Source organism: Manis javanica, chromosome 17, assembly GCF_040802235.1.
Source record: "Manis javanica isolate MJ-LG chromosome 17, MJ_LKY, whole genome shotgun sequence".
NCBI lineage: Eukaryota > Metazoa > Chordata > Mammalia > Pholidota > Manidae > Manis > Manis javanica.
In genome coordinates, this window is record NC_133172.1 from 13060818 (window position 1) to 13083851 (window position 23034).

At 53.3% G+C, this 23034-nt stretch overlaps 2 protein-coding genes across 7 annotated transcripts in view; both read right to left on the reverse strand.

Moving 5' to 3' along the window:
• Positions 1-1413: 1413 nt before the first annotated feature.
• On the reverse strand, positions 1414-11566 carry SHKBP1 (SH3KBP1 binding protein 1). 4 transcript variants are annotated; one of them, XM_017672645.3, is made up of 18 exons: positions 11437-11566; positions 11152-11205; positions 10985-11030; positions 10806-10879; positions 10472-10530; positions 10164-10244; positions 9036-9197; positions 8865-8955; positions 8583-8773; positions 7831-7946; positions 7237-7324; positions 7006-7122; positions 5189-5359; positions 3975-4130; positions 3458-3554; positions 2336-2514; positions 1961-2072; positions 1414-1835 (listed from the first exon to the last, which is right to left on the reverse strand). In XM_017672645.3, the coding sequence occupies exons 1-18, from the start codon at positions 11520-11522 to the stop codon at positions 1604-1606; spliced, it is 2112 nt and encodes a 703-aa protein (XP_017528134.1). In that variant the 5' UTR covers positions 11523-11566; the 3' UTR covers positions 1414-1603. The 4 variants fall into 4 exon arrangements, with proteins under 4 accessions (XP_017528134.1, XP_017528133.1, XP_017528136.1 ...); XM_017672644.3 differs by having other exon boundaries at positions 1961-2075; XM_017672647.2 differs by having other exon boundaries at positions 1961-2075; positions 10164-10230; positions 11437-11553.
• Positions 11567-11760: 194 nt separating this feature from the next.
• SPTBN4 (spectrin beta, non-erythrocytic 4) overlaps positions 11761-23034 on the reverse strand; it is a 67977-nt gene continuing 56703 nt past the window's right edge. Inside the window, exons 27-37 of one of the 3 annotated variants that reach the window (XM_037013952.2) lie at positions 22160-22404; positions 21703-21831; positions 19604-19742; positions 19422-19506; positions 18899-19095; positions 17718-18337; positions 16563-16632; positions 15686-15978; positions 14331-14504; positions 14142-14184; positions 11761-12983 (exon numbers count right to left, since the gene is read on the reverse strand). In XM_037013952.2, coding sequence (XP_036869847.2) covers positions 12825-12983; positions 14142-14184; positions 14331-14504; positions 15686-15978; positions 16563-16632; positions 17718-18337; positions 18899-19095; positions 19422-19506; positions 19604-19742; positions 21703-21831; positions 22160-22404 — 2154 coding nt within the window. In that variant the 3' untranslated portion in view covers positions 11761-12824. Of the gene's footprint in view, positions 12984-14141; positions 14185-14330; positions 14505-15685; positions 15979-16562; positions 16633-17167; positions 17385-17717; positions 18338-18898; positions 19096-19421; positions 19507-19603; positions 19743-21702; positions 21832-22159; positions 22405-23034 lie in introns of those variants that run through there. The other 2 variants (XM_037013953.2, XM_073226173.1) reach the window with 2 other exon arrangements.

The following is a 23034-nucleotide window of genomic DNA, read 5'->3' on the forward strand; positions in this document are numbered from 1 at the left end:
CTGACATTCCAATCCCTTCCTATGTTTTAGGTTTCCTAACATTTAAACATCCCTGGTGTTCTGAGTGCTGTGGCATGTAAAAATACTTCTGGAGTTTGAGATTCACAAACCCAGAACACTAATGTTTTAAAATAAAACACATTTTAGGCCTCCCATTCATGTTCTAGATTCTGTGACAATCCAGAACCCCCTTCTATTATGGGTTTTATGGGTTTCTTGGAATGAACCCATTTCACAAACCGACTAGTGATCTAGAAGGGCTGACATTCCAGAATACTCTTATGCTCTAGTTTTCCTAGTAATCCAGATTCCTGTGTGTTTTATAATCCTGTGTTCTAGATCACCTGGCATGCAAAATATTCCCACTGGTATAGATTCTTGGGCATATCAGAATACTCTCCCATTCTAGAATCATTGATTTTTCAGGTCCTTCTGTCGAGAAATTTCTATAGTCTGGATTCTCTGATGTGCGAGCAGAACCCTAATATTGTTCAGCCACTAGCATTCTAGAGTATTCCTATGTTCTAGATTCTCTGGCATTTTAGACCCCTCTCCACCATGTTAAGAAGCTATGGCATTCCAGAAACTCTGGAATTCTAGGATGAGTATATTCTAAAATCCCTTGTTCCTGGTCTGGCCCACTTTCTGTCCTCCTCATTGGCCCAAGGAAAAGATGCAGAAATCTTCCCTTAGGAGTTGCCATAAGAATAGGCATTATTATGAGAAAAAAAATCCCATGGATAGCAGGCTGCGGTGAATTGCACCAGTCCGACATATACTCTCTGGTGTGGGCAGGCAAGAGATGAAAGATGGTAGCCTGGGAGTGGGCAAGATGTTTGCAGTGGTGAGGTTTGGGATACAAATGTCAAGGAAGTGGCAATCATGAGGCCAACATCTGTGCTTCACCATTCATCTCTGCTTGTAGTAATAGTACCCTGATTTACCTTTCAGGAACTACTCCTGTCAACACAGGGCTGACCTCACCTCTTGGCTTCTCAGGCCGCATGATCCCTGGAACAATGGAAGGCTTTCATCACTGGCCATAATGATTGGTTCAGGGATGGCCACCTGACACAATTCAAACCAGGGAGAATCAGTCCTGTGATTTTTGCTGCTGCTAAAGAGAGAAGTGGAGGAGCTACTTGAAGTCATCTTGGCACACAGAGGGGAAAACCTGTGTGAGAATAATGTATCCCAGAGGAAAGCAAAGCCAAAAGATGGAGAGACATCATAGATGAGTTTTTGAACCCCTGGATCCAACTGTGCCTGAAGCCAGGTGTAAACCAATACATTCCCCTTCTTTGCTTAAACCAGGGAAGACAGATGTTCCTGAATCTACAGCCAGGGACCTAGTCAGTCCCCACATTTCTCCCACCCTTTCCCTGGGGGTCACAAAACCCTTTAAGAACATAATCAAGGTGTTGGCAGTGAGAACTTTATTAGGAGAGGGTGCCTTTGGCTTCAGAAAAGGGGGATAATGGGGGCCTAGTAACACTGACCACTCCAAGTAGGCCCTGGCCCTGAACCCAGGGTCCTGACAGGAAGTGCAGAGGCACCTGAGTCCCCCAGAAGCTGGGTACCCAAAGGCACCATGGCAGCTGTGTTAGAAGGATGTTTCATTGAGCTTCATCTTGGGGGGTGTGAGGGGAGCCCCAAGAGTCGCGGAGGGCCGGGGGGCAGGTGTTGGTGGCCGCCGGGGCTCTGGCCCACTCCGCACCAGTTCCTGGCAGCGTTCCACAAAGCTGCCTCCCCCACGGCGCCGGGCCTCAGCCTGTGGGGGGCTCGGGCTCCCACGGTGGCCAGACAGGGAGGTGTTGCTGGAGGCTGAGTGGAGGCTGAGACGATGACAAGTGTCAGTGCAGATCATCATGGGGCAGCTGGCCTGCTCCCCCACCCCCTAAGGACACCATATTCTGCTCTCTCCCCCACTGCACCAAAGGGGAAGCGGAGTCATGCCTACCTGATGAGAGAGGTACGGGGTGAGGGGCTGGGGAGAGAGCCCCGGGAGGACGCCAGTGGGGTGAGCTCACACTGCTCCAGCTGTTGCATCAGCTCTTCCTCGGTCAGGCCACCTGCTGGGGGGCAAGGACGCAGGGTCAGGGCCAAAGGGCAGGTACAAGGATTGAGGTCAGGATAGGAGAAAAGATGCAGAAGTCAAGGGACGGGGTCAGAAGCTAAGGGAGAGGGGGTTGGAAAGCTTGGGCAAGGAAGGGTTGGAGGGCAGAAAAAGAGGTCAGAGGGCAAGGGCATGGGGAGGGGGACCTTGATGATGGAGGCTGTGGTGAAGGATTCAAGCTGTCTGTGGGGCTTGGGATGAAACTGAGGTGGGGCATACCAGGGGTCTGGCCGAGACCATCCATGGCGGTGGTCAGGTCCCACATGGCCAGGCTGCCGTTGGCCTGGCCGGTCAGCAGGTAGCGCCGGGGCCGAGAGCCAAGCCGCCGGGAGCCCTCACACTCGAGCACCGTGAAGGCGGTGGTGGGCGAGCCGTCCACAGAGCGCACCGAGCACACCCTGACAGGGAGGGTGCAGGAGTCACCCTGGCTGCCCAGGGGCCTGGCCCGTCCCCCTCACCCCTCACCCCGTCCCCCCTTTCCAGTGACTGGCCCCGGCTGTTTCATCCTTCCCGGTCTGTTCTCTCGAGCCATGGCTGCCTCCTGATGTCCACCGGCACACCCACCATGTGTCCCCAGTGTGACTCTCCCCCACATCTGTTCTGCTCCCGTCCCCACCTCTGGGAAGGGCTGAGACATCCTGGGGGCCTCCCTCACCTCCTATCACCCCTCACCTTCCTGCATCTGTCCCACGGCCCCTTCTCCCCTCCTTTTGGCCCTGTCACACCCTGCCTGCCCCAGCCAAGCACCTTCCCAGCCTCCTCCCTGGCTCCTGGCTCCTCACGGCGCCCACGCTCCCGGTGCACTCAGAGCAGTCGCAGCTCTCCCGGGCAGCTGACAGGCCACCCCCTCTGCCGCCCATTTCTCACCTCCTATTCTGGCTTCAGCCCCCTCCCTGGGTACCTTATATTGCAGCTCCAGCCTCTGCACACCTATCCGGTGGCCTGTCACACCCTTGCCCCACCCTTCTTTCTTCTGCTCCTTCTGATTTACCTTAAGGTCTCTGCTCAGAGCTCCCTCTTCAAGAAAACCCTCTGGGACTGCGTCCCAGGTTGGAGCCAGTACTGTGTCCGCATTCTGCCAGCTCCCTGTGCCCCCGCCCTGGCCCTGACTTCACTTGGGACTGTCTGAGGTCCCAGGCTTTCTCCAGCTTCACCCTGTTACCCTTCATATCTGCCACACCCCCGACACTTCCAGCCCCCAAATCTAGAACCAGACTCGCGCTCCCTCCCAGCCGCTGCAGCTTCAGTACTGCTTGGCTGAGACCCCTCAGCCCTCTGTGACCCAGTGGGTATCTTGCCTTCACCTCTGACCACCCTCCCCATTGACAGGACGGTCCTCACCGCTGGCCAGTTGATGAAAGACGTACGAAGAGTTGGCTGGCACTTGGCACCACCTTCTGAATGAATACCTGCTGGTCATCCCGCTCACCATAGGGGCCTGGGACAGGAAGGGATAAGGTCAAGGCCACCTGGGGTCCCTAGAACCTCCAGGCCCCAAGGTTCCACCCCCTCCCCATGGATGAACCCCCTCCCAGGACTCAGTCCCCATTCCCAGGTTGCTGGAGTTGGGCAGGGGCAGAGAAAGTTGGGGTCAGCAACAGACAATGGAGTTCAGGCACATCAGGGACAAGGGAGGGTCCTGGGTCAGGTGGCAGTCAGCAGGGGTCAGCAGGGGGTGTCAATTCAACTGGGGTTCTGGGAGTAAATGGAAGTCAACAGGGGTTGGGCGGCACATAGTGGAGTCAACCTGGTCAGCTGGGTGGGTCAGGAGAGGTCTACAGGGCTCAGGTAAGGGGCCAGTGGAGCCATTTGGGGGTCAGGCAGGGTCCTGCATGGGGGGCCACGAGCCAGCAGGCACCGATGTCATTGCCGGCACTGCAGCCACCATGCCCATCGGCCGATTCCAGCGCCAGGATCTTGAAGGAAGCGAGCGGGGTGGAGCCAGGCTGGGTGGAAATCATGCCTCGGAAGCGAGTCACAGACCAGGTCCGCACGTGGTTGTTGTCAGCACAGACTGAGGAGCGGACACAGCAGCAGGTCAGGCCCCTCGTGGTAACACCACTGCTGACCTTCCTGTGCCCCAGCATGACCCACAGGATGATCCCTTCCAAAGGGGTCGGGATTCAGGCCCCTCTCTTCCCCAGAACTGCAAGTGGCCAACAATCCTACGGGCTCTGCCTCCAAAATTGTTCCAGAGCCTAATCTCACCTTACTGTTGTCACTGTCCCCACCCTGGTCCTGTCCGTCTCATCTCCTGCCTGGACCACTGCTGCTGCCTCCTCCCTGGACTCCCTGCTCCCCTCCTGCCACCACGGTCTGCCCCACATGCAGCCAGAGGGACCCTGTGAACCCACATCAGGTCACAGCCCGCAAGTGGCACCATCTCAGTCAGGGTCAAGGACATGTTCTTCTCCATCACTTACAAGGTACCACTGACCTGGTCCCACCCTCTCTCAGCCTCCCCATCACCCACTCCACTCCAGGCACAGGGGGCTCCCTCAGACACAGCCAACATCCCCACACCTCAGAGCCACTGCAGTGCCTGTTCCCTCTGCCTGGAATGCTTGTCCCCACCAGTCTACATTGCTCGTCCCTTCACTTCTGCTCAAAGCTCATTCCTCAGAAAGGCCCTTGGAGCCACACTCTTTAGTGACCCCAACACTGTCTAGCCACTCACACAGCTCCATTTTTATTCATGGTCCTCATTATTGACCGCTAGTGATTTACATTTATATTTATAGTCTGCCATCCCCACAAGAACATCGGCTCCACAAGGGTAGAGGCTTGGCCTATCTTGCTCATCACTGTATCCCGTACCTGGCACACAGTAGGTGCTCTATTAATGTTTGCTGAATCAATGAATTACTCACTCCCCCTTAGACTTCTCCCCTTTACAGTATTCTTGCACTTCTGCAATTATTGTCCCAGGTCAAAATTCTCTCCCCTGGAGAGGTCGCTCCCTGCACATGTCGTACCTCCCCAGTAAAAACCCTCATCCACCTGGTTTCATGCTCCCGCCTCAGCCATCTCCCCTGCAGGGAGACAGGCATGGGGGCAGCCTGCATGGCACACCTGAGATGAGATGCTTCTCTGACAGCATGATCTTGGTGACAGGGCTGCGGTGCACAGTGAAGGTCTGGAAGAGCTGTGGCCCCGAGCCCACGGTCTCAGGGTGCTGCACGATGACCCGCACGCCCCCTGAGCTGGTGCCATAGGCAATCTCGATCCAGTTCCCACTGTCACCTGGTGAGAGATAGAGGACTTGGAGAGGGACTGGGTGGCAGAGACAAAGAAACCAAGGCATAGAAAGACAGAGAACAGAGACAGCAAGGAGAGAGGGAGAGGTGAGAACAGCAAGATGGTGAGATGTGGGAAATGCAGGAATAGGGAGACAAAGGGCCAGATCAGAGGCAGCAATTTAGAGACCAGAGACAGCAATTAAGACAGAGAGAGACAGAGCTAATAAGAGAGGGAAGAGAGATGAGAAAAGAGAGAAACAGGAAGACATAGGGAACTGAGAAACTGAGTCATAGGAAGAGACAGACATAGAGAGAGATGGAGTTAGAGAGAAAGACAGAAAATGCAGAGACATATAGACAGACAGACATATAAGCAGACAGACAGGCATACAAAAAAAAAACAGGACAATACAGCCCAGTGTGTGTGAGGGACTCCTCACCCTCACCAGCATTCCACAGGGGGAAAAGTTCTTTTGCAACTGTCAGAAACTTAATGGACCATCTTCAGGAATGTGTGTAGGTCAAATATGGATTTACTATTTTGTGCTGTCAAAAAAGCAATGGGTTAGGGTTATGCATACTTACCTGAAGGACATGAACCCAGGGCAGTGGGACAAAGGAACACAGCTAAGATACATGCCCCAAACCATTTATACATGTTTAAAAACCTGTCCACCATCCCCATTTTTAAGGACATATACAAATGAAAAGATAAATGTTAAAACATGACAGAATAGTGGCACGGGGTGGAGAGGAAAGGAATAAGTAAAAGAAATAAGAAAGGGGCCTTATGTGGGAGAAAGGTGATGACATGCTGTGAAGTTCGGTTATAAATTTACTTCCACTAGAAAAAAAGTATCCCACGACCCTTACCTCACACCATAGATAAAAGTTAATTTGAAATGGAGCAGAGGCCTATGTTTAAAAGCTTCTAGGAGAAAACACAGAGGAAAGTCTTCACAACCTGGGGGTAGCAAAGATATCTTAAGATCCAGAAAGCACTAACCATTAAAAAACAAATAATTAATCATTACGGTAACTGAAAAAAGCCATAATTCCATTTGCATGAAATATCTAGAATAGGCAAATCCATAGAGACAGGAAGTAGATTTCTTTTTAGGGTGGCAAAAATCATGTTCTGGAAATTAGATAGTAGCGATGGTTGCACAACCTGTGAATCTATGAAAAATCACTAAATTGTACCCTTTAAAATGGTGAATTTCATGGCATGGGAATTGTATCTCAACAAAAACAAAAATTAACCTATTTCTCCACATTTGAGGTCAAGAAAACAAACAAAAAAAAAACTGTTCCAAGTGAGAGAAGTCAGCTTTATCTGCTGTAAAAACACACATCCTTTGGTTTACAAGCAGGCAAGCACCATGCCCTAATTGCAGAGCTGGGAAAGAAATACAAAGATGAACTACTAGTGGCCAATTCTGTCCCTGGAGAAGAGACCTGCTACTGTCCGGTGCCTAGAACAATGCTTATGTACAAGCGGTTTCCCCTAAGTGATTGTTGAATGACTAAGTGAGAGTTAAGCCTGTCCACCTCCCAGTAAATCTTAAGTCATGCTCCATGGCAGTGGGGAGAAAGCTACTGGCTAAGGCTGGCTGCTGATGGCATAGGGGAAGCTGAGTCATAACTTACTGGTCTTGGGGGTGAGGTAGACGCTGAGAGCTGTGACCCCATCCTCTGCAGGGTCCCGGTAGAGCTCACTGACAAGGAGGTCATTGTCCTTCATGCGCAGGGGGAACTTCTGCACATCTGGGGGCGGGCAGGGAGGGGAGAGCCGGTGTGTTCAAGATGTCCTAGCCACCCCTTCCTTTCCCTCTTCCCCGGGGAGGCACTCAGGCACCTGGGCTGCCCACTGCTGCTCACCCACGTAGTAGATGGAGCCATTGTTGCAGCCCAGGAGGAGGAAGGAGCCTGCTGCATCATAACTGGTGATGGGCTGCACCTCCTGAACCTGGGGACAGAGTAGGGCAGGACAGGCTTTAACCGGTGAGTCCCGCTCAGCGTCAGTAGCACCTCTTCTGGTCATGCCCTGCCCTCTATTTTAGAACTCACCCTCACACTTTAGCAGGAAAAAACAACAGTGCACATGTCGTTTCATATTTTGGACATGGCTTGGGGTAGGTAAAGAGAGAATGACGGACATTTGCACGTCTCTCACTGGATTTTAGCCTCCTCCACTCTCTCCCTCACCTGCTCCCAATCCAGTGCCCAGAGAATCATCTCTCCTTTCCGAACCCACCCAACCATCATGTCAGCTCGGCAGCCCCCTTGCAGGATCCTTGATGGTCATTAGGCTTTTACCACCACTCTATCCCCACCGGATCTGGCCCCAGCAGAGAACCCACTGCTGGGTTCTTGGCTGTTTCCAGGTGGGGTGGGGCAGAAAGGACGTCCTCTATGGGTCTGTATAATCTGGACACCCGGGAAAGAGACAGCCAGGAGGGCCAGCACACTGACCTGCCAGTGCTTGGTGACAGCATTCCACACTCCAATGCGCCCCGTGTGACTTGTGGCAATGAGCTGGTTCCCCACGAAGAATAAGGCCTCCACAGGCACCCCCAGGTGGAAGACCCCTGCAGAAGGTACAGAGTTCCCAGTCAGGACCCCACTTCATGGGCAGAGAAGAAGGTGGCAAGAAGAACTCCAAGGGAAGAGAATTCGATCGGGCCATGGGATCTTTACCGGACAGAGGATTCCAGCAGGAGTTACAGACGAGTACAATGACTTATGGGGCGTGGGGCTCTAAGGGGCCATAGAATTCTAACACAGTTGAGATTTTCAACAAGGCAAAAACTATCAGTGGCAGAGGATTCTCATGAGGGTTGAGATTTGTTAGGGAACGATTTCCTAAGAAGTCAGAGATTTCTTATGGGAACACATTATAAGGCTCTGGGATTCTACTGGCTCCAAAGCAAAGAGATCTAACAATTCTCTCCTCTGTCAGAACTCACTGCCCTGGGTTCTGATGGAGAAGAGAACTGTATGTGGTTGGATTTTTCTACCAGGCCAAAGAATTCTAACAGGATATGGAATTCTAAAGGATTAGAGAATCCTAATAATGCAAAGAATTCTTGTGGGTATAAGAATTACATGGGGTAATTTATTTTAACAGGCCAGAGAATTCTAATGGGGTAGAGAATACTAACAGACCATGGGTTGGAATAGAATTCTAAAGGGCAGAGAGTTCTGGAAAAAGGCTGGTGCCATACCTATCTCGGAGGCACCACCTTCTGCCTGCAGAGCCCAAAGCAGGATCTCACTGCCTGTGGCTGCTGCCACCATCTTGTCGTGATCCCCCAAAGCCCCACCAAGCACCCGAGCTGTGAGTGCCAGTCGCTCAATGGGCCAGTCCAGACGGGGACTGGAAAACACCAACTGCCAGCCAGAGGCTTCCTTCAGCCTAGAGAGTTGGGGGACATCATCAACTCTCACTCCAAGCCATCCCCATCAACAGGGCTCAAAGCCTCCCACCACCACCCTCCTTAAAGCACCTGTAGCAGACAACAAACTGCGTATAGGCCACAGCGATCCAGTTGTGATGTCCACACACCAGACGCACCATCCCTGGCTCCTCTGGTGGCCCTTGAGGGGAAGAGCAGGGATCAAGGCAGGGTCACAGGGACCCGACTAGCTGCCCAGCCTCCAAGGAGACAGAAATGTACCTGATGGGGAGAGTGGGGCTTTCTCATCTAGCATTCGTCCCAGCAGCCCTGCATTGCCCAGGTTGGGGGGCATCGTGTTGCTCCGTCGAACAGGAGCTGGGCGTCCCCCTGCTTGCTGGGGCCCCACCAGGCTATGTCGGTTCCGCCGCTTCACTGGGAACACTATGGCAGGCAGAAGGGGCACAGCGACAGTAATTGTAATAATTGCCATATTGCAAGTGCTTTAAAATATGCCACTGATTTTCCGCCACTGATTTGCATAGTCTCAGGCAAAAGATTTTAGGTGGTGTAGGGACATGGAGTTAAATGACACTCAATCACATTGCAAGTCACTCCCTTTTAAGTTCTTCTGAGCCCATCAAAGAAAGAATCAGTTTGCTGCTGCCTTCTAGTGATGTTCTCCAATATGTGCTAATCCTTCTGTTTCAGAAATGGGAGCCTGTCCATATGGCAGGCGACAGCATCTAGCCAGAGTTTAATCACACTGTTACATTTGGGTATTATTTTCATGTTTACTTGTTTATAGTATAAAGGTAGTGATAGGAAGATTCTATTTAAAATGATTTCTTTTTAAAAAACAAGGCAAAACTAAGTAAATAGCATAGGTCTTCATATTTGGCACACTTCATGAAGGCTGTAGGTATTGACTTACGTTAGGGAAATAAAGCCATAAATTGAGCTTCCCGCTTCTGTTCCTTCTACCAGTCAGCAAAGCCTGGTGGACTACAGTTCTCAATAGCTACTGGAGCATATTTTCCATGCCCAGTGGACTGGCTGCTCCAAGATGCCATGGACATTACAGTCAGTAAGTTCTCTTTAATATTTCTCACCTCCATGCAAAGGACCCCAGTTCTTCCTAAGCTTCCCCACAGTAAATTAAACCTGGACTATAGCTCCCGTGAGGCTCTAAGGCATGCTTCTGAGCTTCAAGGGAGCTAGCTGGCTCACTGCCTCATTGGAAATGGTCTTTCTTATTTCCTTTCCAAGCATCAGTCCAAGCACCCAACATATACTGCCACTAACATAAAGTCTCAGGGTTCACATTACAGGCACCCAAGGGCTGCAGCCTTATGGGAAATGTAGTCTTTAGTACACCCTCCCTCCCCTGCACTCCTTAGTAGTGCCCACCTGGTGGCGGCAGGTAACCGTTGAAGAGGACATTTCCGCAAGAAGATCGATCCAACTCCTCCCGAAGCTGCAGACGACGAACTGAGGCAGAAGGACTTGAAGACTGGGACTTGTAGGATACTGAGGCAGATCCTTTTCCCCTCCCTCAACTCTCTCTTTACAGAATACTACCACTCTCCTGAGACCCAGGATCAAATCTAGTGCTCTCAGTTCTAACCCAACCTTCTTCCAGGAGAGAGAGGGAAGACAGAGCTTCACTAGGGAGCTGGTGTTCTGTGCAATGACGATGCTGATGGGGCCCCACTTACCCAGAGGAGTGAGCCCATAGAACTGGGCTTCGTGGAGGAGGCTGGAACCGTGGACACCCCTGAGTAGCAGAATTGACTAGGAGTCAGAGTCTGGGGAGTGGGAGTGGGCAGAGAATTCTGAGGAGGAAGTTTTTGAAACTGCACAGAGAATCCCAAGATGTAGCAAATTTTGACCAGAATGATGATACGGGAAATGTGCGTGTGTTTGAGGGGAATTCTAAAGACGCATAATTTAAATATAATCAAGGAGCTTAAATGAATGTTCTAAGAGGAAGGGGAGACTTCCTCAGGAGGTGAAGACGGTGGGGGATGCCTCTTTATCTTCCATGCCAACCTGGGGTCCAACTCTTTGGTGCGCAGGAAGTTGAGGATGGGGGCAAAGACGGTGGGGTCCCTGTCGATGAAGATCTGCGGGTAAGGGGACAGAGGGATGCATGGGGCAAAGAGCCGGGGTGAGTAGGGGCCCTGTCTCCCCTTCTACCCGCCGCCCCTTTCAGCTCTAGGGCTACTCACGGCTCCGGTCTCATCTTTCAGTGTCGAGATGCGTCCGCTTAGAAGACTGCAGGAAGGGGACGCAGAGCAGGTGTCACAGGCCGGGGTGTGTGTTCGGGGTGGGGCAGGGGGAAATTAGGTCTCCCCATACCTTCTCCCCCACACCCCAAACTCGCTCTCCCAATCACCTGGAGAAGAAGGAGTCTGGGATCCAGGTGAGAGTCTGGCGGGAGGTACTGAATCTGTGCGGGGAAAGTGAGCAGACACGAGATGATGGTTGGAGGGTGAGGAATGCCGCCTCCTACCCTAGCACAGGGTGAATTCCCTTTCTCCCACGGCGCTGGTCCAGGCTCCCGCGCCTGCAGCGGGAGGCGGAGCAATCTTTGATGGACAGGGATTCCCCCCGAGAGAGGCGGGTACTCCCACCCAGTTCCCCGCCCCCGATGAGGGGGGCTCGAGTCTCCTACACTCACCTTTTGCCTCCCACGTTCAGATGAATCACTTCCGCGGGAGGACCCCGACCTGGAACCCCATCAGCCGCAGACGCCACGGCTGCCATGGTCCCCAGGCGAGCCCGCCGGCCCGTACCCGCTTCCGGGTGTGCACTGGGACCCAGCCCCCACCGCGTGCTCATTGGACCGGAGACTCCAGGAGCGGACGGCGATTGGACAAAGCGCTTAACGTCGCAGTTAAATTCTCCGCCTCCTTAAAGGGGCCTGCCTTTCCTGTCCTGGACGGGGCGGATTTGCCGGGCCCTTTGGGGAAGTTTAGTTAGCAGTGGCAACAAAACATCCCTCCATCCCTCTGGGGTTCCCATTTTAGGAATCCCTCCTAGGTGCTTCGTCGGGGGCCCGTGTTTAGAGGTTGAAAGTAGTCCACGCCAAGGGCGTCATCTAAATGTTCTCGCAGCCAGTCTCGCCACCCCTCCACCCCCATCCTCGGGCACAGCTCAAGAAACGCGAACAAACCAGCACAGACCGTCAAAGCGAAGATTTTATTATAGGTACATACAGTGTGCGCGCCTGTCACACCGTCCCACACCCCCAGGCCCCGGCGACTTCTCCTGGCGGCCATGGGGGCTGCTCACAACCCGATTCCCCCACTCCCCAAGGAGGTGCTCCAGCCAGAAGCATGCAGGGGGAGGGCTTCCCCTCGCCCCTCCCCTCACGAAGTGGCATTTACAGCTGGAGGGGGGAGGAGAGAGGAAGACAGTTTTGAGCTTTGACGTCCCTCCCATTAAAAGCCTTCGCTGATGCGGGCGGGGGAGGAGGAGGTCGACGTTTTGCAAAAATAAACTAAGTCAGGAATTTACCGCATGGCTCTGAGATGGCGGAGTGTGGAGACTAGGACCCCTTCACTCCTCCTTCCCAGACAGAGATCAAGGCAGCATTGGAAGTGAGGTAAAGGCGGGGAGGGGGCGTCCCCTCCCCACCCCCTAGCACCCTGGATGGTCCAGGGGACCTCACCAGCGCCCCCGTGCCCATCCTTAGGGTGGAGAGGGGGGCAGAAATTATCGCCCCTACCACCCCAGCTTCTTGGGGCAGGATCTGGGGATGGGCAGGGGGCTTGGCTCAACTGGCCCCTTACCCACCCCCTCAACTCAGTTATTGCATAAAAATAATGGGGCCCCAGCACCTGGGGTAGGGGTGGCGAGCAGGAAGGGGCCGAGATATGGCTATAGGGGCAGCAATCCCCCCACCACTTCTTGGGGTGCAGGAGAAGTCCCCTCCTTTCCAATGCCCGTCATGGCGCATCCGCAGTGTTGGTGGAACTAGGGGTTCCCGCCCCTGCGCAAAAGAAAGTGTCTTTGTGCCCACAGTGCAGAGGAAGGGCGGAGAGGTGCGTCGGGCCTCGCGGGAAGTCACTTCCGGCGCCCGCTGGCCCTGCGGTCCCCAGCCTCCCGCTTGGGGTTGCCCTCGTCTGTGGACGAGGTGGTGGGTAGTGTCTGGCCCCAGCGGGCAATCTCAGCGTGTTCCCCGACTGAGGCAGCCACAGCCTCCAGCCAGCCATTCATCTCCTCCTGGAGAGGGAAATGGCACAGAGTCTGTATTTTGAAGAAAGGAGACTGAGAAATAGATGAGTCTGGAATCAGACTGTCCTCTCTGAACTTCAGTTTCCTTATCTATTAAATGGGGTTATAATAATAATGCAAAGTATATGGTACTTAGTATGTGCTGGTCAGACTCCATCCTAAGCACTATCACAGATAATTCACTTCATCCTATGCAATAGCATGATATAATTATATAATTCTCACTATAGAGATAAAAACCAATAATATTAGCAGACAGGTAAAAAACATTGACATTTACCAGGCCCTGTAAGTATTGTGTATGTATCAATTTATTTAATTCTCACAATAAACCTATGATGAAAAGATTTTAAGATTAGTTGAGGAGGCATGGAGAGAATAAAAGCCATTTCATAGTCTCATTAGGATAAATGAGATAACAAATGCTATTTTCAACATCTCATCAAACCACCTCCATGCCTGCCCCTCCCCTGACCTCTCCCTTTAAGGCCCAGACCCAAGGTCCACTCACATTCCTCTCTCTCTTCACCTACCTTCTCTTCCCCTCCCCCACAGGCCTGCCCTGGTCAAGCCTTGTGCCCTCTGGCTTGGGTTGCTGCCTTGGCTACCTGCTGGGCTCCACACCTCCACTCTTGCCCTCTCCAATCCACTCTGCACACAGTAGCCCAAGCATCTTTCTTATGTATCACTATAAGCCTTACCTGCTCAAAAACTCTGGCCAGGGTTCTTGAGGGCCCTTTGGACGAACTCCAACCTCCTCCAAATGTACCATAATGCCCTTTGAGATCCAGTCCCTGGGAACCTTTCTGGGAACTTTCCTCCTTGAATGTTCCCCAGCACAGTTACTGCAATTCTGCACCTCTGGATCTTTGTGCTTGTGGATTTTTCTACCTGGATCATCCTTTGTTAGCTAACTCTTCTTATTTTTCCAGCCTCACCTCGGAGGCCAAGGCAAGTGGCCCTCCAGATTCTCCCAGCCCCTAGCTAGGTTAGGAACTTCCTCTGGGCTCCCACTGCCCGTGGCCTTTCCCGGTACAACCCCACTAATGCTGGCTTGTCCTTTCCGCTACAGCCCCATCACCCTGAGCCATTACCCAACCAGGTGGTCCTGAGGTCCAAATAAGGAAAGAAAGGACCAGATCTCACCTCATCTTTAGCCTGGAGCAAAAACTCGCTGCCATCCTGGGTCCTGTAGGAGGGGACACAGTACTTGGAGGATCTGGGGCAGGGGCCTGGCCCACCCATTCACCAACTGTCCTCCTGGAGAGCAGGGTATTGCTGGAAAGGGGAAGCTAGGCTTTGGATCCCTCCCTCTTGCCCACTGGGGGCGCTCACTGGAGTTTGAAGACATGCTTCTTTTTCTTGTAGTCACTAGCCACCTCGCTGGTGGCTTTGTGCAGGCTGAGCAGCGGCTCCCCACTGTGTGTGCCCCCAGATGATGGGCCCTTGGCGTCCTTGTAGAAGCCCAGCTCCCCCTTGCTGAGCACACAGTACAGGCTCACCCACGACCTGGGATGATGAGACAGGGCTCAAGGCAGAGTTGCAGCACTCTGCCTGGGTACCCTTCATTAACACCTTTCATGAGCTGAATATGTCTGAGCCTTCCTCCCCCTGGGCCTTTGCCCTAGTTGGACCATTTTCCTGGGGTGCTCTTCCTTATTGCTGTTCTTCAGCTGAGTGGAGGGTCTGAGTCCCTCAGTACCAAGCCTTGCCTAGGCGAGCCCCTACTGGGGTTGACCTTCCTTATCCCCACCCATAGTGAATGACCTGAAAACAAGAATTAAGCTTTCTCCTCTATAAGCCTTTGTCTGGGCATGTTCCTTGCCACTCCTCCACCCCCACAGAATCCCCTGAAGGGAGATCTATTGGTCTACTGTCTGGAATGAGGAATTCCTGTCTCCCTTTTCAGCCAAAGCCCCAACAGAGAAGGAAGTCTTCCCAAGAGCAAAGTACAGCGCGGTGCCCCTGTTTATCCCCGCTTTGGCCTTGACATAAGGAAAAAAGACTACCTCCAGATCTTACAAGTAAAACCTCAACTTGTTCTGCCCATTTTACATCTTGGATCTAGGCCTCACTCAGCTCTTGGACCAGGGATTCCCTTTTTGGCTCCACCTTTCCCCAGATTCAACTTCCCAGCTGGACAAAAAAGTATTGGACAACCAGGAGATAGATTCCAAGAGGGAAAACATCACCGTTCGGTCCCTATTTGGCGGCCTATTTGCGGCGCTCTAGACCAGCCCTCACAGTTCGGGCTCCGCCCCTTTTCAGACCCTCCCCCAACTTGAAATTTCGAGGGTTGACCCATTACACAAGGATGACCACTCCAGTCTCCACCTCACAAGCCTTTGGAACCCTCTAGACTGGACCCCACATCCGGTTTGCTATTAACTCGTTTGCTCCTGAATTTGTTGCTACGCAACTGGGTCGCGTTTCAGTTACTTTCATTACTTTGTCTTCAGGTCCCGCCCCCACATAAGCTCCACCCCCTCACCCACCGAACACACTAACTTCAGGCCCCGCTCCTCCAGTTCATTTCTAGAGGTCAAGCCTCGCCAGTCAGGCCCCGCACACCCCCGCCACCGGTTGGACGCCCTGAAGTTTAGCTCCCACCCCTCGTCAGTTCCACCTATTCACTCATTGGACACTCTGAGCTTGGGACCCGCCTTCCAAAGCCCCACCCACACGCTCACCGGTTGGACGACTTGCGATTAGCGTCGAGCTCGCGCTTGCGCAGCAGGAAGCCCTCGTGCTGCACTGTGTGAGTGGGCGGTGGCGGAGGCGCGGGGGCGGAGCCGCCCTGGGCCGGGGCGGAGCGCGAGCGCCGGCTTCCCCCGCCCTCACCACCCTCTCGCGGCCGCGGCCGCCGTCGCGGCTTGGGCCGGTCGCGCGCCCGCGGCCGGTCCGGCCGAGGTGTCCGCTCCGGCGGCTCAAGCCCGTTGGGCAGGCGGCCGGGGGGAAGCTCGCGAGGCTGAGGCAGCGACGGCTGTGTGAAGGGAGGGGGGAGAGGGATGCTGTCCATAGGGGGGTGTAGAGGCCATCTGTCTGGGGGAACTCATGGGTCTGGGGGTCCCATCTGTCTGCAGGGCCATCTGTCTTGGAACCTCAGGGCTGGAGACCCAACTTTTGGGAACCCCACCGGGTCTGGGAAGTGAGTCTTGTCAAGTCTCCTAGGTTTGAAATCCCTCTCAATCTTGGGCAGGTGGTGTCCCAGCTGTCTGTAGGAGGAATGTGGGGATTCCTTGTGTGTGTGTGTGTGGCTGGCTGTGTATGAGGAGGAAATCTGAAACCCCCACTGGGCTAGAGAAAGACTGTCTGGGACAGATGTTCGAAGAGTCTGGAGTCCGTGTGTGTCTGTTTTAGGAGTCTCCTAGGTACCTGACCTCATCTTTGTAAGGGAGAAATTTTCAAATTGTGGGAGGCATCTAGGGGCTCTCCCTATCCCCTCAGGGTCTCTGCTGGGTTCAGGTGGGGGTGGGGCAGGGCTAGGTAATAGTCTTTCTGGGATCCTGACTCCTGCTCTGAAGAGAAGGTTCCCCATACCCGCACCCATCCTGAGGCTCAACTTACCCCAACAGGAAGCCCTGGGCCTGCCTCTTTCTCCTGCAGCTGCTCCACAATGTCAGCCAGGGTGGCCTTCCTGGGGGTGGGGGAGGCAGAAAGACCCAATGGAACTGGGGTGCCTCCTCCCAGGGACCAGCCTGGCTGGCTGCCCCACCTCTGGCCTGAGATGCCAGGCCTCTGTCCACTTCTGCAGGTGCTTCTCTCAGATGTTTGCCTTACGCACCACAGCTGCTCAGGACTTGTCTGCTCAATGCAGGACAAAACCTCCCTCCCTCCCCTTTGAGTTTTAAGCAGCACAAAGAGAAAAATGCTAACTGGTGCCTTCAAGCCTTTGAACACACTGTTGTTTGAACATACTGGTCCACTTACCTACCGAGTTCCCAAGCCCCCTGGACTTACCCCATCCCAGTCCTAATCATTCTGGGTCATCACTATTCAGTGACCAAGTCTGTTTCCCTTACTGGACCGTGAGGCCCATGAAAAGCCCGGCTGGGCTGGTTCTGTCACTGCTATCCCCAGCACATACCACACACAGACTGGGCACTCAGCAAATGTTCATGAAATACAAAATTAAAAAGCAGCCAAAAAATCATTTTCTCAGAATGATATTTGACCAAAGGTATTTAACCAGGGTATTTTTCTGGGATGCAGCTGATTGGATACATCACACAAAGCACTCTGGTTAACTCTGGATTCTGAAAGGCCTTGGTTCCAGTCCTGCTCATCCATCCAAGCTGTGTGACTTGCCTCCGTTGCCCCATCCATAACATGGAGATGATAACCAGCCTCCAGTTTGTAAGACTGAGAGACTGTGATAAAGGGTCTTATCTGCAGTCTGAGAGGTGGTAGTTGCGCCATTAGCCTAGTGGAGGACAAAATCCCTGCCCAGGGCCGCTCAGGGGACTGGATGCAGGGGTCAGACCTCAGCAGCTGAGAACCTGCACCTAGAGGAAGGCACTCTGTCTTCCGTCAACAGAACTGCTGCTGTGGGACACTGGCCTCCTACCCTCTTTCAGCCTGTTTTCACCTCTGCAAAATGGGTATCAGGACAGTATCTCCTTCCTTAGGCAGGTCTGAGCCTGGAAGCCCTCTTTCCTGGGCCTGCGCAGCGCCAGTTCTCCTTGTCCCCCTTCCCTCACTCCCTGAGCACATGGGTCTCACCCCTTGGCTAGGTCTCCTCTGGTGGGCATCTCTTGTTCGCTGGACTCCTGCCGCTCCAAACGCCGTTCGCGCCGCTCACGCCGCCGCTCCATCTGCTCGTAGCGGCCCAGGGTAAGGCTGTGTGCTGCCTCGTGCTCTGCTGACTCCTGCCGCTCCGGCCGCCGCCTCCTCGCAGCCTCTTCGGATTGATCGGCTGATTCCTGCCGCTCGGTCCGCCGCCTCCTTGGCAGCTCCTCCACACGATCAGCTGACTCTTGGGGCTCCGGCCGCGGCCGGACCTGCTCTGCCGCCGCGGGAGCCCTGGGGGTCTCCGCCGCGTCCTCCGGTGAGGCCGGCAGGGCCGTGGGCTCCACTCTTACCGGCACCTCCGGCAGCCGGTCGATGCGCGGCTGGAGGCGCTCAGGCTTGAGCTCCTGGCGCACGTATCCCACCCGGGTCCGCACCTCGGCCGACAGCGTGTCCGAGGCCCGGCGGGCCAGCGGCTCCACGCCCCTCTCATAGCCCCCTGGTCGTAGCAGGGGCGCCGCTTTGGCCGCCAGTTCCGCGGGGTCCCCAAAGAACTTGCGTCCCAGTAGCGGGGTAGGCGGCTGCTTGCTCTGTTCCGCCTTGAGTTTCTCGATCTGGGGACAGAGGGGCAGGCAGGGGCAGGTAGAGGGGCGTGGTGGTGGGGATCTGGGAAGGCGGCTCTGCATTGTCCGCCTGATCACCCAGTTTATTCGCTTTTATTAGTGAAAAAGCAAGATTGTTCTGGCCTATGCCCATGCTTTGCTCTCTGTCAGAACTTAATTCCTATTTTCTCTGGCAAACACCTAGTGTTCTTTTAAGAACTGGCTAAATCATCACTTTCTTAGGTATCATTCTGACCCCCACTGCCTCCTTCCTTAAGTACCCCCACCACGACCTTAAGACTTCTGAGTACAATTGTAGCTTCTCCTGATTCTTCAAGTCTCAGATCAGACTTCCCCAGGCAAGCCCCCTGTGCTTCCCGTCTCTGCCCTGGGCTGTCCTGGTCTGGTGACAAGTCTGCCCACTCTCCCCCTTCACCCCCGACCCAGGCAGGGAGCCCACTGAGGCTCTGTCTCAGCCCTCACTCAGCACCAAGCTGAGCACCAAGCACCAGGTTCCCGTCCGTCTGTCTCACATATAGAGATGGGGGCGGATGCAGGATCAGGGGTGCTGACCGTGGTCAGGCGCCGCAGAGAGCTGAACCTTTCTTCCCAGGCAGCAGCTGCTTTGCGGAAGGCCTCGTGTCGCCGGATAAGCTGCTCCACCTCATCCACACTGCTGCCCAGCTCCCGGCTCTGCAGGAGCGGCTCTTGGGCTGTTAGCCAGGCATCAGCCACCACCGCCTCCTGGGCAAACTGGTGCACTTCCAGCACTGAGGGAACACACATGGGATAAGGGAGCTGGGGCCACAAGTGGGCCCTTCATGGGGCAGCGGCTATATTCTCTGGCCTTCCATACATCCCTGGTTTCCTCTCTCCCAGCTTTGGGCCCTGCAGGAAGGAGAGGGGTGGGGGTATTTCTGAGGGCACTAGCTTCTCCCCTAGTCATCTGCCACCAGGGACCCAATGGCAAGGCAGCTCCCTTGTCCACCCTCCCAGGTGTTCATATTTGCTGCTGGGGACCTGAGAATGGTGTTCAAAGCAGGTCTCTGTCACCCTCTCTGGGCCATTCCAGGAGTGTATCTGGGCCGCCACTCACTCTGCTGCAGCCATTCCCAATGGCGGTCCCATTTGTCCGACACCTCCTCCTTCCTGGTTCCCAGTTTGTCCAGCTGTGCCTGGATCTGGGAGTGGTGGGTGAATGAGAGAGGCATCAAGGGTGGCTCCCACCCCAGTGGGCACAGATGGCAGAGGAGAACACCCTTCTCCCCGCCTCCCCACCTCATCAGTGATGGCACTCTTGTTGAGTAGCAGAGAGCGCCCCAGTTCCTGGCAGGCTGTCAGCTCTGGCACCCGTGCTTCCAGCTCGGTCTTCAGACCCTGGTGGTAGTTCATGAGCACCTCCACTGACGACACGTCTCTACAGCGGGTGGCGGGCAGGGATCTGAGCCACGGACAGCCTCCCTCCGCCCACCCCATATATGCAGCCCCTGGTGAGCCCCAATCCCTGAGGCTGCAGTTCTATACTACCAGGACACCCACTTCCTGTGACTAAGTTCTGAGGGTCCAAGGTTCTTCACTGATCCAATGACTCCAACTTTCACTAGATGCATTTGTGATTCTCACCTAGTATTTCAAGATCCAATTTTTCTAATTTTCTAAAACTAATCTTCTGAAGCTTCCACTAGCCAATGATAATAACCTTCTAAGGCTATGCCGCCCAACATGGCAGCCAGTAGACATGGGTGGCAACTGAGCACTTGAAATGTGGCTACTCTGAATGGAGATGTGTTGAAGAGTAAAGTATACACCATATTTTGAAGACTGTAAAATATCTCAGTGACTTTAATAATGACTACATTTTGAAGTGTGAATATCTTGGGTATATGGGGTACAATAAAATGAATTTCTAAAATTAACTTTCACTTGCTTCTTTTAATTTTTTGATGTGGTTACAAGAAAACCTTAATTATATTTGTGCCTCACATTTGTGGCTCCGATTGTGTAACTATGGGACAGCACTGCTCTCCGCTGTCATATGTCCACAATAAATTCCAAATTTCTGAAGGTTCCACAATCAGAAACTGTAGCTTTATAAAACTTAATATATCCAAACTTATTTCTGATCCCACATTATAATGATTCCTACGTAAGACTTAGTGTGTTTAGAATGATCTAATTTCCCCCTATCTCCCAAAAATGCCCTCTCCTGAAATTCTCCATCTCAGTAGATTCACCCATCATTCATCTGTGACTCCTCTCTTTCCATCAGCACCTGAAACTTCTCCATCAGTCAAGACTAGATATTTATAACTTTAAAATACTACCTGTGAAATGATATGAAACCTGATATCTGTTCTCAAATAATTCAGCAAAGAGTGGGGAGAGGGTATAGATGAAACCAGGTTGGCCAAATGTTGATAGTTGATCAAGCCAGGTGTTCACTATACACATGTGGGTTCACTACACTGTGCTAAATCTGTGTCTATTTGAGATTTTTCATAATAAAGAGATCTTTTAACTCCCTAAAACCAATCACTTCTCCCCATCTCTATGACCACACTGGGCCACACTAGGCTGAGCCACCATCATCTGTCACCTGGATTGCTGCAGCCAATTGACCAATCTACCTGTTTCTCCCCTTATTCTCCACACTCTATTTCCCATGAGGCACGTGGAGCAATCTTTCTCAAATACATGTCATACTGCATCACTCCCCTGCTCTAAACTCCCCCACGGCTCCCATCTCACTTGCAGAAAAGACAAACTCCTCACCCTGCCCTATTGCCCCTCAAACCTCATTTCCTGCCAGTATCTACTGTCCCCCTCACCCACTCCATCCAGCCACAATGACTGTCTAGCTCTTCCTCAACCATCCCTAACTACAGCCTACCGCAGGGCCTTTGTACTTGCTGATCCCTCTGCCTAGAAACCTCTTTCCCCTAAACTTTACCCAACTCACCATCACTTCATTCAGATCTCCACTCAAATGTCACACCCTCAGAGAGGACTTGCCAGCTAGCACCTTGTCCCCTCACCTTGCTTTATTTTTCTTCAGAGCAGTTACTACTATCTGAAGTAATATTAGGTGTTTGTTGTCTCTCTCTTCCTTCAGAATGTAAGCTGCGTGAGGGCAGGAGGTTGGCCTTGCTCACCATCTGGTACACAGCAGGCATTCAATAAATATTTGCTGGGTAAATAAATTTAGGCCCAAGACTCCATAGTCACAGAAACAATGTTATATGTCCACCACTCTCCAAGTCCTTGTCTTCTTGGATACAACACTGGACAAACTACTGGACTACATTTCCTAGCCTCCCTGGCAGCCAGGTTGGGGCCACAGGCTGACAGAACATGAGTGTAGGTTTAGTTTCTAGTACCTCCCATAAGACCCTCCCGCTCTCCTTTTCTCATCTGCAGCTGGATGTAGAGGGTCCAGCAAACGACTCCCAGGACCTTGGTTCCCAGTCATCATGAGACAGGCTTCTGCTGGACACTCACATCGAACCCTTATGTGAGCAATAAATCAATGCCTACTCAGTTAAATCACAAATACAGTCCCACACGTCCCTGTCCCTACCCTGGTTACAGCCTATCCAGGCTGTGACACTCCCACAGGTAGGAAGTAGAGGGTGACTGGAAAGGACAGAAGGCAGGAGGGTGCTCTGGGCTCTGATCCCCCACCCCATGCCACTCCTGACAAGGAGTCTTAATACAAATGAACAGAGGTGCCATGCGGGTATTGGTTATTGTGATTTCTTATGGGAAGAGGACTGATGAGGGTTGGGGTGGCTGCCCAGAGGCAGGGAGGGAAGCCCAAGGTGAGGTGAGGGGCACCTGGGCTTGTCAGCTGCCCCAATCTGGCTGGCGATGGCATCCATCCAGGAGAGGAGGTCACGGGCCTGGCTGTGGAAGCGCAGGGCGTCGGCTGTGGAGCTGACGTGCAGACGGGCGTCCTCGCAGGCGGCCAGCAGCTCTTTCCAGCCCTGCAGCACCTCCTGCTCCCGGCTGGCAATGGCTTCTGCGTGCTCACCTGCATACACCGTCCGGAGCTGGGCTGCCCCTTCCTGCAGCTGCCGGACCTGAGGGGCATGCCAGGTCGGGCACCAGCCCTTCATGCGGGCCAGGCTCCGCCCTCTCTTTCTCCCAGCTGCTGGCTGGGTGCGATGCCTTAAGTCCTGGCCAAATAAGGAGGCTGCACCCTTGTGATCCCACATGGGGGTGGTCCCTCTTACCGCTGCCTGACTTCTTTTTGACTTGCCCACTTTCTGATTTCTTTTAGAACCACTAGCCTATTTCTCCTATTCTGCTGCCTGACTGTTCTTTGACTTACCTGTGTTCTGACTTCTTTTGGACCTTCTACCAGGTTCCTTTCAGTCCACTGCCTGGTTGGTCTGAGAGCTCTATTTCGACTGGGTCTGTCACTTCATTTTTTTCAAGCCCACCTCTCTCTTGTTTCAGATGGGTATGATTTCTTTCAAGAAACGTCTTTCTACCCTGATGTTTACTGGACATGCTGTCCAATTTTTCCCACTCAATTATTTTCAGATCCCTACCTACTGCCCAATTTCCTTCAGAATGGCTATCCAATCACCATCAGGTCTCCTGCCCAACTTCTACTGGTCCTTCTATTAGACCCACTGCTCCTCTACTGGCTCAACCACCTCATTTCTTCTGGAATGGCCACCATATTTCTATCTGCCACTGAATGA